Source organism: Schistocerca piceifrons, chromosome 1 (genome assembly GCF_021461385.2).
Source record: "Schistocerca piceifrons isolate TAMUIC-IGC-003096 chromosome 1, iqSchPice1.1, whole genome shotgun sequence".
NCBI classification, from domain to species: domain Eukaryota; kingdom Metazoa; phylum Arthropoda; class Insecta; order Orthoptera; family Acrididae; genus Schistocerca; species Schistocerca piceifrons.
The window spans coordinates 68,329,142-68,346,207 of record NC_060138.1 but is presented as its reverse complement, the minus strand read 5'-3'; the positions used below and the strand labels follow the sequence as shown (position 1 = coordinate 68,346,207).

Genomic DNA, 17,066 nt, shown 5'->3' with positions numbered 1-17,066 from the left:
CAAATCCTTGTCATCTTGGATCTATTGCTGAAGCCAACATTACTTTGATATTACAATGAACTGACACACGCATACTGAATGTGATCCAGAAGCTGTAGTACACCACTTTGGACAGCTCACAAAATTATGAGAAGGTCTCTTTGTTTCTACACTGCTTACAATACACAATGAATATTTCTTTCAGGTACCAAAGGAACAGTTGTTTCTGCTAAATCTTTATCCCATTTATACTTACTGCAACACACCTCTTTCTACCTGTGCATAAACAAGAAAACTCAGTCTTCAAAAAGTGAGGACTTTTGTTTTACTTCATCACTGAGCTTTTCCCCTTTTCAGTCTGCAGATGTTGCCAGAATCCCACCTTCCATCTTTATGTCCATATCTTTACACTTTTGGCACTCTTTCGTTTGTATTGGAGCAATATCTACTTCACTCACATCAGCAGCTGCAACAGTTACATTAGTAATGCTTTCTTGGGCTTTCAGAACTTTGCACTTTATGTATTTAATCTCTTTCACCAATCTGTCGAAGCTTTAATATTGGCTCACCAGGCGACAATATGAAGTGTTAGCAGTAAAGCAAGCATCAACATCATCCATGTCTTCAGTGGATGGTGATTCTTTCTTATCCTGGTGGTGTGCGATTCTTTTTGGGCCTCTTCATACCTACATTTGGTTCAAATTTTCTGACCAGGTTTAAAGACTCAATTAGTCAGTAACTTCAACATACCAGACATTGCAATGGCTACTGGTGTTAAAGCCTTGTCGGTTATGTGTTTTTCTTTACCAAATGGGTTTCAGCAAGTCTTTTGCAGGAACTGAAATTTTGTCATCAACAAGGCATTATGGTATGAACAAATTTGAGCATCTTCAGTAAAATCACACCCAGACCAATATCGTAGAAGCTCCTTGTCCATTGGTGACATTCCCTTATCTGGTTGTAATTGACTTTTGCCATAATAGAATGGTGACGACTAATGACAATCAGCTCCATCTGATCCACCAAAGCAGCAGGGTGCAAGGGTCTCTTGGTTCATTTTTTACTAACCTATAACAAGCAATTTTTGAAAGATCTGAATATCCTGGTTTGAAGCATAACGTAAGATGCTGTTACACATGATTTAATACAAATCATTCACTTAAAATCTCAGTTTTTGTAATTTCCTTTTAACAGATTTGGTCTTGTTTGTATATAAAATATAAAAATTATGCTATCAAAACCTTTTTACTGCTTACCTTCAGCTACAACAATGATTATTGATTACAGATGATTCAAACACTCAGAACTATGTCAACATCAAACATAACACCACACAGAAGACTGCCACTGTGAAAATTGCCAATAATTAAAGCAACATTTGAAAGTGGTGCGGTTCAGCAATGAATCATTGTGAGGATAGAGCCTTAAACTATTCGTGCTTTATAATGTCAATGGAAACTGAGTGACAATGCATATATGCACCACTATGTATTACAGGAGCAAAATGTTTTATAGGAACATAGCATTCCATTATCATCTTCCAGATTTTATAAAGCTAAGAGCATTTTATCAGGTCTTATTATATTTATATTCTACACTGTAAAATAATAAACATACTTATTACCATAGTTCCATTTCCTAAACCACAGGCAAATCGAACTATTAGGAGACACTCAAAATTTCACATATTTTGATTTACAACTTGAAATTGTATTAATTTTTTGTATTTATCGATAATCCATTTTCCCTGCTTTTGACACATACTCTTACTCTTCAAACTGCAAGATCCAGAAATATAGCTTTGAAAGCTTAAGGTATGCTCTTTCCAGCTGTGGCAAGAAAAAGGGGATTTAACAAGACACAGTTAAGATAATTCAGTATGTCATGTAAAAAAAATGCTAGTTGGGTTTCACATGATCGATGTTTTCGGAAACCATGGTGGTTGGCAATGAGAAGGTCATTCTGTTCCCATATCAAGATATGGCACTAACATACACTCCTGGAAATTGAAATAAGAACACCGTGAATTCATTGTCCCAGGAAGAGGAAACTTTATTGACACATTCCTGGGGTCAGATACATCACATGATCACACTGACAGAACCACAGGCACATAGACACAGGCAACAGAGCATGCACAATGTCGGCACTAGTACAGTGTATATCCACCTTTCGCAGCAATGCAGGCTGCTATTCTCCCATGGAGACGATCGTAGAGATGCTGGATGTAGTCCTGTGGAACGGCTTGCCATGCCATTTCCACCTGGCGCCTCAGTTGGACCAGCGTTCGTGCTGGACGTGCAGACCGCGTGAGACGACGCTTCATCCAGTCCCAAACATGCTCAATGGGGGACAGATCCGGAGATCTTGCTGGCCAGGGTAGTTGACTTACACCTTCTAGAGCACGTTGGGTGGCACAGGATACATGCGGACGTGCATTGTCCTGTTGGAACAGCAAGTTCCCTTGCCGGTCTAGGAATGGTAGAACGATGGGTTCAATGACGGTTTGGATGTACCGTGCACTATTCAGTGTCCCCTCGACGATCACCAGTGGTGTACGGCCAGTGTAGGAGATCGCTCCCCACACCATGATGCTGGGTGTTGGCCCTGTGTGCCTCGGTCGTATGCAGTCCTGATTGTGGCGCTCACCTGCACGGCGCCAAACACGCATACGACCATCACTGGCACCAAGGCAGAAGCGACTCTCATCGCTGAAGACGACACGTCTCCATTCGTCCCTCCATTCACGCCTGTCGCGACACCACTGGAGGCGGGCTGCACGATGTTGGGGCGTGAGCGGAAGACGGCCTAACGGTGTGCGGGACCGTAGCCCAGCTTCATGGAGACGGTTGCGAATGGTCCTCGCCGATACCCCAGGAGCAACAGTGTCCCTAATTTGCTGGGAAGTGGCGGTGCGGTCCCCTACGGCACTGCGTAGGATCCTACGGTCTTGGCGTGCATCCGTGCGTCGCTGCGGTCCGGTCCCAGGTCGACGGGCACGTGCACCTTCCGCCGACCACTGGCGACAACATCGATGTACTGTGGAGACCTCACGCCCCACGTGTTGAGCAATTCGGCGGTACGTCCACCCGGCCTCCCGCATGCCCACTATACGCCCTCGCTCAAAGTCCGTCAACTGCACATACGGTTCACGTCCACACTGTCGGGGCATGCTACCAGTGTTAAAGACTGCGATGGAGCTCCGTATGCCACGGCAAACTGGCTGACACTGACGGCGGCGGTGCACAAATGCTGCGCAGCTAGCGCCATTCGACGGCCAACACCGCGGTTCCTGGTGTGTCCGCTGTGCCGTGCGTGTGATCATTGCTTGTACAGCCCTCTCGCAGTGTCCGGAGCAAGTATGGTGGGTCTGACACACCGGTGTCAATGCGTTCTTTTTTCCATTTCCAGGAGTGTATTTAGCTGTACTATCAGTTGTGAGTAGTTTTATTATATAAAAGTGACTGTCAGCAGAAAATACAAATAAATATTGCACACAGTCACAGTTCCCAGTAAGGCCACAATAAATAAAAAGTGAACACAGTAAAATTGGCTACTGATGGTTTTATTTTAAATGGTGCAAAATCCGAAGAGGTGAAAGTTCTCAATTTCCTTAATGGTACAGTAAAAGATGTCAAAAGTTATGTCACCCTCTTGAATATAAATGATAATGTACCTTATCCCCAAATGTGTCACCTCATTTGGCAGATGTTACTCTATTTTTTTACTGAAACAATACAAAAGAAAGACAATTTTGATTACAAATATGTAGAAAAAATATTTCTCCAAAATTTAAAATAATCAGATTTGTTACCAGATATTTTTCAAATTCATTAGCTGTGATGTCATATGAAAAAAACACTATTTTGGCAAATTAACATTTACCCTTCTGCTTTTGCAGTTAGTTTGTAACACTGTGTGATGTCATTAGAACCTTAAGCAAACCTGCAAACTAAAGCTAGTAGCACTAAACATGAGGCCATATTATTTGTGAGTGTGCAATATTTACATGTAACTTTCCTTTTAACTACCGTGGTTCAGGTAGTTTCAAGACAAGAAAACAGTTTCAAGGTAAGAAAAATTAAGCAATCTCAATGAAAATAAAGCTGTGAATATTCAGCATAGAATTTACAATTATTATGAATGTATTCTTGTAATACTCTACCTGATGCGGAATTGTCTCCGCTTTCTTCTTTCCCTTTGACAATTTGCTTTAGTATAGCAATAACCTCGGGTTCACGCAATGTGGCATCAAATCCCAGAAATGCATCTTTCAAAGCTTGTACGTAATCACCCTTTTTATATGCCTCACAAGTTTTCAAAAACTCTGGCAAATTTTGGGCACAATACTGTGCAACTTCATGGCCCCCATGCCCATCATAAACCGCAAAAAATGATGTGTCATTCTTGTCAAAGTTAATTAGACAGTTATGAGCATCCTGAAACAAAAATTACAACACAGATAATAAACATATAACTAATTTCTAAATTTGGCAAACATAATACCCATCAGTCAAAACTATTGGAAACAATGCAGAAATGTGGAAGTTGAAATCTCCTCACTCCTCACACAAGTGATGGAAAAAAAAACGAGGGGGGTGGGGGGGGGGGGGGGGGGGGGAGAGAGGAGAGAAACTGCTGACTGAACAGAACAGGCATGTATGTTTGTTCCATATACCAAACATGGCCTTTGCAAGTAAACAATAATGATTCATGAAACAGTCACTTGGGACATAACTGTCACTATCACACATGTTCACACGAAGAATTTTTAATCATTAAAATTATATTGAGATACTGTTTAAGGAAGTTCTACATATTTCAAATCCCAACATTCTGTAGGATGTAACACAGGAATCAGACTGGTACCAATGTTCTTCATGATAATCACAGTTGAAACCAACTGAATGGAGGAACTTGGCTCAATGAGAGTGAGTGACCTAATGCCTCAAAATCAAGTGCCAACTTTCTGTGGCATTCTGGCTGATAAATTTGTGACCTCAACCAAAAGATACATTAAAAATGTAACTAGACTATACTTCTATCACAATAATTCTTTCAACTTTAAAGTAAACTTATTTCAATGATTCCCACAGCAAGATACCATAAGACAAAGCACCATTTGCAGTTCTTCGTAATTTCTCACCTGTGATCTTTTATTTCATGTTACCATATTATGAAAGTAACCACTCATAAAAGGACAATTTAAACTGTCAAGGTGGTTACCACTACCTCCTCAATGGTAAGTTAGAATGATCTGAGCAAAACTGATACACATTTTATGCAGCAATAACGGCAGTGCTCAGACTCACTTAAACGATGAAAGGTTAAGTTCACGTGACCCATCACAATTACAACCTTGGGCTGCAGTACTGCAATAACACCATATTTGAAAAATGCAGGATAGCATAAAAAAATTCTGAATATCAAATAACTGTATTCTGGGTTCACCAGTTTAATTTTAAACATTGTCTGTCTACTTTACAAAATGCAAATTCAGTGTTTTAACTTTTACCAGTTTTGCTACAACTACTTTCTAACATATTTTGTTGTCAGTGCAGCTACATTATGCCAACCGTACAAAAGAATAACACATTAACTTTAAAATCTATTTTTATCTTCATAATATTTGCTGCAAGAGAGTTAAAGAATAATCTACTTAGAGCGTATCAACATCACTAATTTTCATTTTGAATGTTTAAAATTGGCTAAAAGACTCCCAATTCTTCATATACTGTCTTTTTTTACAGACAAATACCAAAATCTTAGGCCTAATGCTCAGTATCAACATCCGTCATTTGCCAACACACATCAGAGTGATGAGTTATTTACTTTCGTAAATTCAATCTGAACAACTATTACATTACAAACAGAAAGACAGGCTGACGAGTATTTATCTTCAGTAGGTGTAACTTCCAAGTACTGTCATATAGGTCTCAACTTGGGAAAAAGCTTTCCAATCATTCAGAGGTCTTGCGCTCTTTCATCAGGAAGGAAAGGGACACTGGTTATTGGTTGTGGAAGGATGGTAAGAAGGGACAGATCACTTATACCCTACATTGATAGGGACCCACCAGCTGTGTGGTAAAGATGACTCGAAAGGCGTAACAGTATGGGATCAGCAATAAACTCCATGCTAAATTCAGTTCAGAGATGGTAGAATGGACAGAGTAAGAATTTATACAAATGTTTGTGTGTGTGTATTGGCAGTATTAAAAATTTTTACCTACTGATAGTAGGCATTGACCAGCAAGTCGGTCTCTAATTTGCAAGTATTTAGTTTGCAAGAAGAGAGAGGTTTTCCACATGGTTGACTTCAACATCATTATCAAATTGCATTCCTTTTTAGTTTTGGAAATGGACCCAATTACACAACTGCTTTGTTTTAACACTTGAGTGAGCTCAGTAATACTGGAAACAGCAACTTCATCACAACTTTTATGGGCTACATGGCCCACTCTGCAAATTTTCAAAATCTAACAGCATTGCCACAATGAAGTTTTCCTTGACAAGTGCAATATCACAAACAGAGCTACGATCACCTACAAAGTTATTTTCATTCAAATAATTATTCAGATCTTTAAACTGAAAAAAATCAAACCATAAATTTTGTTCTCAAAGTTTTAATGTTACATAAATGATGTATCGTCAATGGACATCTAAACTTTAAACACAAGTTTATCTTCATTTCCTCTGACCTCTCAAAGGAAAGATCATAGGAGATACCATTACATACCCAAAGTGAACCCCTGAAATAATCTCCCTCTCTCATGAACTGAACTGTTGTTAATTTCACTATGGAACACTACTGGTCATTAATGCTTATTGAGACTATTGATTACAAGAGGGTCTGAATCAAATATTTTGCTCTCCACTTTTGGACATGATTCTGCTTGGCAGAAAAATACAAGCAAGCTGCCACGCATCACAATACTGGGGAGTGGAAATCCTCAGACATTCAGAAATAAACTAAGCAGCTCACAGCAACTACCTATTAAACTAACCTGGGGATTGGTCACTGCATGTTTTCTGTAAATAGGCTATATTCTTAAATAATATAAATAACTTAATCTTTGAAAGTTCTCTGTCAGTATACTGAAGTGTAAATTAAAGTTGCACTTATGAGTAGTGGCCAAGCAGAAAAACTGGAAGAGCAACAGATTTCATTCTTCATCATGGTAAGATATATTACAGACAAGATCAGTAAGCATTTCAATGCGGGTACCTCTTCATGTGACCTCCTTGAGCATAAATGATTTACAAGATTAATGGGTGGTCAATACAGGAAAAATAACTTTATTGTTGTCAACTATCAACTAGATCTCTTGGATATGAACAACTTGGAAAACGGGGAAACACCCGAGGAATCTCCCCCCTCCCCATTCACATTATACCAAATGAGGGCATTGCCGCCCTACTGTTTTTCAAAACGCTAGAGTTATGGTGAAAATAGTTTCAGTAGTCTTTAAACATACCACATGCAGCAACTTCAGCAGTGTGAGAAGAATTCTTATACTGCTAGAGTAATCTGAGGATTGAAAACTTAACATAATTGAAAAAAAATACGATTGAAAATCCTGTCTTACTACCACAACAATAAAAACCATCTGCTTTTTAAAAACTATAACTGGACCATATTTTGCTGGAATTCTTCTACGCTAAAGAAACTGAGTGTAGTTATGAACACAATCTATATTCTGCAAAACAAGCTTATTCCTTAAACATGGACATTATCTATTCGATAAACAACAAAGCACTGCTAGATGGTGTACGATTTTTGTAACTGCAGATAGAAACCAAGTGGTCTTGTTTCTTCCAACGCATTGGCCAGGCTACATTAATAAATTACTGAAGGAGAAATGACATTTTTTCTATGAATAGTTTTCTTCTCATATGAAATGTCTCTCCAGCTGACCATGTATATGAATAATTTGCCTGCAGCAGCTACCAGTTACCAAAAACTACTTATACCAATGGAACACCTAATAAACAGCATAAACATTAGTGGCTACGGTTATTAATTATCTTAGAGCATTCTTCCACGAATTTTTATTTACCTTTCTCAGACGATAGGTAGTAATCCTCATTCTACTCTATCAAATTTATGTTCCTGAAACAAAATCACTTAGCAATGGAGGTTTAAAACCTTACTCCACCCAAACCTACCTACAAATGAAATTTGTTACAATATGAAACTGGATGTATGACTGAGGTTTCATGCAGAAAATGGAAATAAACAGTACTGCTACAGCGGACCGACTTTTCTCTTTCACACTGGATACGATGTTTTAACAGAAATAATGGAGCTGATTATTGCATTCAGGTAGTTAGTTACACACGGCAAAACTTTAATACAATGCAGTTCCCGGAAATTGAAAGCCGGACTCGCTTAAACACATCTGTCACAGCAGGGTCAGGCTGTGATATTGTATCTGCAGGTACCAAAATTCAATAATCTTTAATAGTAATAAAGCATTGTTCTTATTTGTTCAGAAAATTTTGGAGCCCCATATGGTGAGGTTTTTTTTTCCTTTTCAAAAAATAGTGTGATTTTTCACAAATTAAAAAATATTTTTTGCCGTGGGAGGACATCTTATTCTTATTTTTATCAGACACATTGGTGCTTATGTGAATAATTATTTGAGCACCAAGTTAACCTATTAGTAATATACACATATTAAAAGAAGAAATAATATATGTTTATTCGAGACATAAAATTACCCCCAAAATGGTAAATTTCCTTCTGTAATGAACTGTTGATATAATTTCAATATAAAAAATTATGAACAATTAAATATAATTTTCTATCTATAATTACCTCAAATAAGAGCATTATTACATCATCAGTGGCATAGAGACTTATCACCTGAAAACCTTAAAGATTTGAAGTCGCTGGCTTCATTATGAAGATCATACAGTTTCATGAAAGAGACAATATAAGCTGGGAGTGTCCAGGTAGAAATGAATTCTTTTCCATTAAATATGATAGAAGAGTGCAGGGAGAAGATATTTTTGTTACACAATATTAAAGAAATTTATGATCTTTTCTGCAAACAGCATGGAGTGTTAACTTCGAAAATTTAATGAAGTACACCCAAAGCATGTTGTGCCTGTAACATTCACATCAAGACATTTGTGTGTGCACATTTCATTAAAATGCTGTTAGATTTTTAAGCTCTTTGAACAAGCATATGTTAAGCATTCCAAAAAGTTTAGATGAAGAATGTGGTATTTCAAATCTCAAAAGTTATTTTGAAGGATTAGATCTACCATGCAAGTAACTTTTTATAAATAGTGTATAGAAAAAAATTGGTAGAAGCAAAGGTCCAGCTTTATTTACTATTATAGACTCCATCCAAGCATGTTTACAATGCATGTAGGCAGCACTGTGAATTGCATGTTAGAACATATCTTTCCAGAAACTACAAAGCTGTTATATTAGACGATTTCTCCAAAAACTTTTCGATAAAACATCAATCTGAGATCATGCAGGCATACTTGAGTTAACCCAGTGTTTCTATTTTCTACAGCAATTGTGTATTACAAATGCCATAAGCTTAAGCACAATAGCTACTCGGTAGTATTTTTTTTTAACACAGTATGGAGAGTGACCGTGCTTTCAGTGTGGCAATTTCAGCACATTTGAGAACAAAGAAAATGGAGTTTCTAGTTTCACATGTTCATTATTTCAATGATGGAGCTGCAGGTCAAATCAAAAGGCTGTTCTCTGTTCATGATCTTTCTCATAAACAAGATTTTGCAGTAACAGCTGACCAAAGTTATTACAAAACTGCTCATGGAAAGGGTCCACATGATGCAATCAGAAGAGAACTGAAAAAGTTTTCGACTGATACTCCTGAAAAAAAGTAAATAATGCACAGGAAACTGCAACAGCTGCGAAAGATCTTGCCAAAAATATTATTGCAATTCACACCTCAGAGTCAAGAAATTTAACAATAAAGACAATGTTGAAAAGGCAACAGAATAACCGCTTGCCTGTAAGTGGCCTTCGAAAATATCACTGCATGCAACACTTGTGGAAAACTCTGCCCCCCCCCCCCCTCTCTCTCTCTGGGGAAGTGTAGTAGTGGAGCATCTATAAAATTATTCAGAGTGCACATGTTTTCAACAGCAGGACTAATTAATTCAGAGCAAGTTTACAAATGATTCAGTTTTGTCTAATGGGTCACTTCTACTTCGTCAAGTGTAATGAGACAACTTTTGTATGCAGGTATGCATGCATTATCCAGAAGTTTCATGCTGATAGACATTTACAAACTGAAGGGGATGTAGTCAACAGACAACACTAAAAACATATAGGGCCTATTAAATTGTCTAGAATGATGTGTGTAATGTTTCTCCTGGTTAAATTTTGTGTTACATGAACCACATATTAATGGTAGATCTCAGACAGACTTATACATTTTCGGGCCCTGTTGACATTTATGAACAATAACCAAATGAATTGTGGCACAACTTGACTAGAAGAAGGGATCAGTTGGTAGGGCATATTCTGAGGCATCAAGGGATCACCAATTTAGTATCAGAGGGCAGAGTGAAGGGATACCAAGAGATGAATAACACTATACAGATTCAGAAGGATGTAGCTTGCAGTAGGTACTGGGAGATGAAGAACCTTGCACAGGATAACATAGCATGGAGAGCTGCATCAAACCAGTCTCTGGTCTGAAGACCACAACAAATGAAAGTTTTTTCTGGTGCTTTCTTTTTTAAGACTCCCAGTAATATTACTGATGCTCTCTTTAGCAAGTAATTAAGCAATAATTTTGAATTATTTTGCGGTTTATAAACTATTTTCTAATGTTATTTTACTACACTCAAGTATACTTTCTTAGAACAGTGTTTTAAATTACATGTGTACAAAGTCTATTTTACTAACCAATAATTTCACTTTGCTATGTCATAATTTTAATATATGTAATTACATTAAAATTTTACCTTCATGGTGACATTAAATAAATAATACATTTTGAATTAAAAGAAAATGTTTGTATAGGCAAGGAAAAATTTTCTTCCTTAACACTGTACTAAGTCATTTTCCTGGATGCGGCACTTAATCTAAGAGGTCAAACGATTTATTATACCCTTACTTGTATGCTAAGCATCCACACTTACCCATTTAATAAGTTTACCAATCAAAATATATAAATAAGAGCAAGAATCAATATTTATATTAAAGAATAAAAAAAAAAACTGACTTCACATGCCCTTTTGTAAAATAATATTTAAAATATAGAAACAATATTACTATTTGAACACACAAACACTTGTTATTGCTTATAACAGTTCGGAGCATAGGCCTAAATGTAGTGCCTAACTTTTCCATTTGTCATTTTGGAGGAAGAGATTAGTGATTAACGATTCTTTTATGGAAAGGGCATCAATACACCATTGGCAGTCTACTTTTGCGACTGGAGAGAACTGATGCCACAATATTGACATACTGGTGAAATGTAGCCATTCTGATAGGGCTGGAATAGTATATATTGGATATGGAGACATAATGTGCTCCACCTTGAGAAGTGTTCTGTGTATGCAGTTTATCTTCCTTTGTTAGTTTATTTAGGGACTTTGTGGACAATTCTGTTTGATTTCTTTAGTAGTACATGTCTGTTACAGTACTCTCAGCAGATCTTTAGATAATCCCGCCATTTCAGTTCGGAAAGACTGCTTATTACTGTTCATGACAGATTAAAGTGTTGCACTGGAAAAAAAGACTATGTACCTACGTGTAACAAAACATCTGCAATGACGAAAGTAAAATGTCTGTATCAACTGTCACTAGTCTAGCATGCCAAATAAATAATGAAACACTGATTATAATGAGTGAAAATTGTAATGTAATTTAGTAGAACTCCATCTGATACAAAATCTTCACTTTAACATACGCAAATTTTACAGAAACTCTCAAGCGCTCTCTCTCTCTCTCTCTCTCTCTCTTTTGGCACACAAGCCGGTCTTCAATGGAATCGTGAAGGAAAGATATAAAGAAATATTGTCTAACAACAAGGGTGCTTGTTGCTGAATCAATAGTTGAAATCTTAACGGGCAGCTATTAATTGAAATGTGCTGCATACTATCGGTACCAAGTATTAAAACATTGAAAAGTCAACGCAATAAACTGGTTATGTATACATTCATAATACTGTATACATCGTAGAAGGTTAATCTTTACAATTAAAGCTGTAACACTAATTATAAAAATCACTACCCTATAGGAGAAAATGACGCCAATGATGAAAAAATACTTTCAATAATGTGATCGTCGAGGGTATCGTGTCTTTTGAACTGTAGGAGACGTATATGTCTAGCATGAATATTCACTTGTCTCATATAGAGAATTGCACACCGTGTAATAAAACAAACATCTCCACTGAAAGTGGATCAGGTGGTAAAATTATACACCGAAAGAAACTAGAAATAACAAATATAGATTATACTTAATTTCCATACCTCCTGAGAAACTCGCCACCCTTGCATTGAACTCGCGCCACATTTCACCCGTTTGCCAGTTTCATCAGTTGACACCTTTTCAGTGATTGGTTCTGACAAATACGCACCCATTTTACGAAAAAAAAACAAAACAATCACAGAAACAAATCGGGAACTGTAATCACAAACGACCGTGCAACTTTAACCTTAACACAACTGCATCGGCTTCCTATCGCCCATGTCCAAATTCTATGTTGCGCGTACGACGATGGTGTCGCTACCTATCGCGCCACTCGGATTTTAAGACACAGACAAAATTGCCCGCGTCAAAGAGTTGACAATAGAAATGTACACGTGATAATTCAAAATATATTACCAACACAAAATTTGGATTGAAGTACAATATTATTTTTTACGTTAATGCTACTATGGAAAGCGCCTGAAACATAAAACGACGGATTATTTCCTAATTCTAAAAATGTTAATTATCTAATTACAATCGAATAGAAAAGAAGGGCCCTTTCTGTTTCTGTGGCTTTTGCCTTGAAAAATGTGTACGCGTCAAAAGCTCATTACAGATCATTCCAATCTGATACTTAATCTGTTTATTATAGAGAGAGTATCCTGAAAAATGTTGAGTGTGAATACTCATATTTCAACATTGTTCGACAGGCCGAATTTTCTTGTTCGAGATACATTTTTATTTATGGGCTTTATATAGACAGCTGTTTTCCCTCTGCATCCCCTACGGAAAACCTTTTTATTCATACGATTCGTGTAACTGACTATGAGTTGGGTTGAATATCACTTCATTAATACAATATAGGCCTATAACATTATGTTCCTTCTCCGTTTCCAGTTTTCAAAACGGTTCTCTGACCTGGTAGATAAACACATCCCAAATACAGGTCAACCTAATCCTGTCACATTATTAGAGGAGTGACAGCTGTCATGGTGAGATCTGACTCTCTCTATCGTATTGTACCTGTACCTATGTATTTTGTGAGCTACACAGAACTTCTAGATTTATATGGAGGTTCGAGTCCTCCCTCGGGCATGGTAGTGTGTGCTGTCCACAGCGTAAGTTAGTTTATGTTAGAGTAAGTTGTGTGTAGGCTTAGGGACTGATGACCTCAGCAGTTTGGTCCCAAAAGACCTTACCACAAATTTCCAAAAATTTATATGGCTTTATTTTAGAGGGATTGTACTGGTATATCATGAACAGCATGCTTGCAGTGAGGTTTACCTTCCAACAAGAAATATGTTACTCATATTCAAAATGTTATTGCAGTCAGTGAATCCCATGTTCGTATTTTTGGAAGATAGAGACTTTCGAGTACCATAAATTCCTTAAATCGTATACATAGTAAGAAATAATTGTTTGACGATTGCGATTGTCAAAAATACAAGTAAGGCACACTTAATTTCATTAAGAAATTAGCTTAACGTTCTCAGAAATTGCCTGCATTGCTATTCACTCTCCTGGAAATAATGAGTACTTGTTGAAATGGGAGAGTAGCGAGTAGGTTTGTAGTAACCATTTGAGTAATATCGTAAGCTAGAAAGTTACAACCATACACAGGGTGCAGAGTCTTTAATATACAACTACAAAACATTGAATGCGGAAAAAATTAAGTATTGTAAATTCATGAAAATGCATGTATGTGTGAGAAGCTTATTTATAAAATGAGATTGGTCTTATTGGCACATTACATTTGTTATGAGACTGAAGAGTGGGCTCTGGAATGTGATAAGAAGTCAAAGGTATACATTTAATTTGATTTAAATGCAATGCAGTGAAATTGCTTTACCTTACTATATTGTGGTGCTAATTACAATATTATAAAATAACCTAGCGCATTAAATTGAAGAATTTTACTGAAGTAACTGACTAATAGAATCTTTTATAATTCTGTCTTTAGCTCCAAATTATATAAGTACCATTTAATTTGCTGTGGTAGGTTGTTGAATACATATGTATTCATGTATCTAACTCCTTTATATAGTAATGTTAGTCTCTTGAAGTCTTTGTAGAACTTGTTTGTGATGCTAATGTGATGTTCATGCTTTTAATTACTTTTCATAGAAAGCAAGAAAACCCTTTTAATGTCCCCATCAGCAGACGTTGTCAATAGCAGAACAGAGGCACTGCAGAATGAGATTTTCACCCTGCAGCGGAGTGTGCGCTGATATGAAACTTCCTGGCAGATTAAAACTGTGTGCCCGACCGAGACTCGAACTCCCGAGTTCGAGTCTCGGTCGGGCACACAGTTTTAATCTGCCAGGAAGTTTCAGAGGCACTGCAGTTGCCCTTGGTCAGGCATTATCAGTGGGGTCAGCACTGAGTAACATAGACAACCACAATAGTAGCCTGCCAGTAGGCAGGCAGCTGCAGCTGTCTTGTTTAGTACTTTGCATGAGCTCAGTTAAATCTCACAACCCATTTTCGATGTCACTTTCTGGTTTAGACTCTCAGTGTTTATACAGTGCTCCTCAAAAGACAACTTTTGCTTTGTTCACGGATTACATGTTCATATCAGACGCAGACAATTTAGTGGCGATGGTACAAAGGGGAGTGGGCTGCTTTTCTTCAACTCAATCTCAGCAGCAACAAATACATCAGTCGCTGCCTCTACTACCATTCGCTGCATTGGGCAAATCTTTGGAGAACTGGGAAGTCGACTTTCATCGTTTTGAATTTCATTGTTTCACTTATAACACTGACACATTCCACATCATTATGAAGTGTCGTATTCATGATCTATGGAACAAGTACTAATCTAATCTAATCTAATCTGGTAGCAGCAAAGTGCTTTGCTTTTATCTTCTAGTAGTTGTTTGTATGAAGTGGTGGAGAAATTGAAACCACTCTCAGACCATAGTGAACTGCCTGTTAGTGATTTCTGTGCGGTGTTAGTCGAATGCTACAGTCAGGAGACGCACCTTGTTGTGGCTAGGCTTCAGTTTAATGAGTGTCTCAAACAATACAAGCAGTGATACATAGCTTGTGCTGCTGACTGTGTGCCTTATCCCTGAAAGGGTGGTCACTGCAAATGATTTAGCTAAATCGATCCTAGTCTTGATGAAGTACTTCAAATTGCTAAATTTTTCGATGCTGGTTTGTAAGCTCAGCATGTTTTTACAAACAAGATTCAAGTTTCCTAAGTGGTCAGTCACCATCACAAGCAACTGATGAATTCAATTAATTATCTTCTATTTCTACCCGTAAGTCTCACCTGATGTCTGACTGCCAGCACCTTGTGAGAGCTTAAGTATGTTGAGGATTCTGCTCCCTCCTCAGAATCGTATGATCTTTTTCATAATGTTCAGGTGGGTCAGGAACGCCCTTCCTCCTTTGCATTGCAATGTATGGCTTGGTAGCTGCAAGCATACCACAAGCTGATGCCTACATCATGCAGCAAACTGCTGGGTCTAAGGCAAGTACAGTCACCTGGTTGTTATATGTCAACATACAGGCTGCCAACCACATACTCAATGAAAGTATGAGGACAACACTGCAGCACATACAGTCACAGTTGTAGAACATATGACTTCTCTGCCGCCACAGAAACTCACTTTGGCACTGTTTGGCAGATTATTAGATATAACAGGTTGATGATTTTAACTTATTTGAACGACAGAAAGCAATGTGCACTAGTTCCAAGTCAATCACACTGTAGTAGGCTCTAGGAAGTTGAAGCAATCAGATATGGTGAACTCCAAAGTTGGATTTTAGGTCCTCTGTTGTATATATAAAGCAACAGAGGACCTAAAACGCAACCTTAGACTTCATCATGTCTAAATACTTCAACTTCTGTGAGCCTATTCTTATGTCATCAACATGGAACTGTCACACATTGCTTTCTGGCATTCAAATAATATAAGAACCATCAATCTGTTGTGTCTACTATTTCGTAATATTTTAACTTTTGCGTTAAGGTATCATCGTTCACAGAATCTAGAGTCTTAGCCAAGTCACAAAATACTCCCAATGGTAGTAATTCCTTGTTTACTGGTTACAGTGTATTATCTGTCAGGGTAAATACACGCTGTTTAGCTGACAGCTCTTTTTGAAATCCATATTTTGTTTGCTATGGAATATATCTTCCTGCACTAAATGTTTAGAATGTCTAAAGTACATGATCATCTTGAAAATTTTTGAAAGCACTTGAAATTATGTGATGAGTAGTACTTCATAACTATTTTTTGTCTCCTTTTTTGTAGACTGACTTGACAACAGCATGTTCAAGTGTTTCTGGGGTACTATCATTGTGAAACGATTTGTTACATAAGTAACTTAGAATGCCCAGAAAGTTTAAATATATTTTGATTGATTTTCTAGGATCTGTTAGATAACGTAATTTTTAGTCCCAATACACAGTAGACACATTCAGAGACTATTGAGGATTCGAGGTCAGTCCAGAGCACTGTCACCATCCTTGTCGTTCCAATGTGAAAGACTTGTGCATTTCTTCAGAACTGGAAGCCAGACACTGTTGAACTTCTGTTGCAAATAGGCCACCTTAACATTCAGTTATCTCCTAAATCGGTCTTCTTACAATTAATTGAAGATGTCGCTGACTGCATAGTGAAGATCGTAGAGAAATGTAACAGTACCTTAATATATAAATCTA

General features: G+C 37.5%; 1 protein-coding gene across 4 annotated transcripts in view; it reads right to left on the bottom strand.

The window, feature by feature from the left end:
• The window catches only part of LOC124798521 (probable protein phosphatase CG10417), a 96,063-nt gene extending 83,350 nt beyond the window's left edge, over positions 1 to 12,713 (bottom strand). For all 4 annotated transcript variants that reach the window (XM_047261970.1, XM_047261977.1, XM_047261985.1 and 1 more), the window contains exons 1-2: positions 12,454 to 12,713; positions 4,145 to 4,418 (exon numbers count right to left, since the gene is read on the bottom strand). In XM_047261970.1, the coding sequence (XP_047117926.1) occupies positions 4,145 to 4,418; positions 12,454 to 12,564 (385 nt within the window). In that variant the 5' untranslated portion in view covers positions 12,565 to 12,713. The remainder of the gene's footprint in view (positions 1 to 4,144; positions 4,419 to 12,453) is intronic.
• Between the last annotated feature and the right edge of the window lie 4,353 nt (positions 12,714 to 17,066).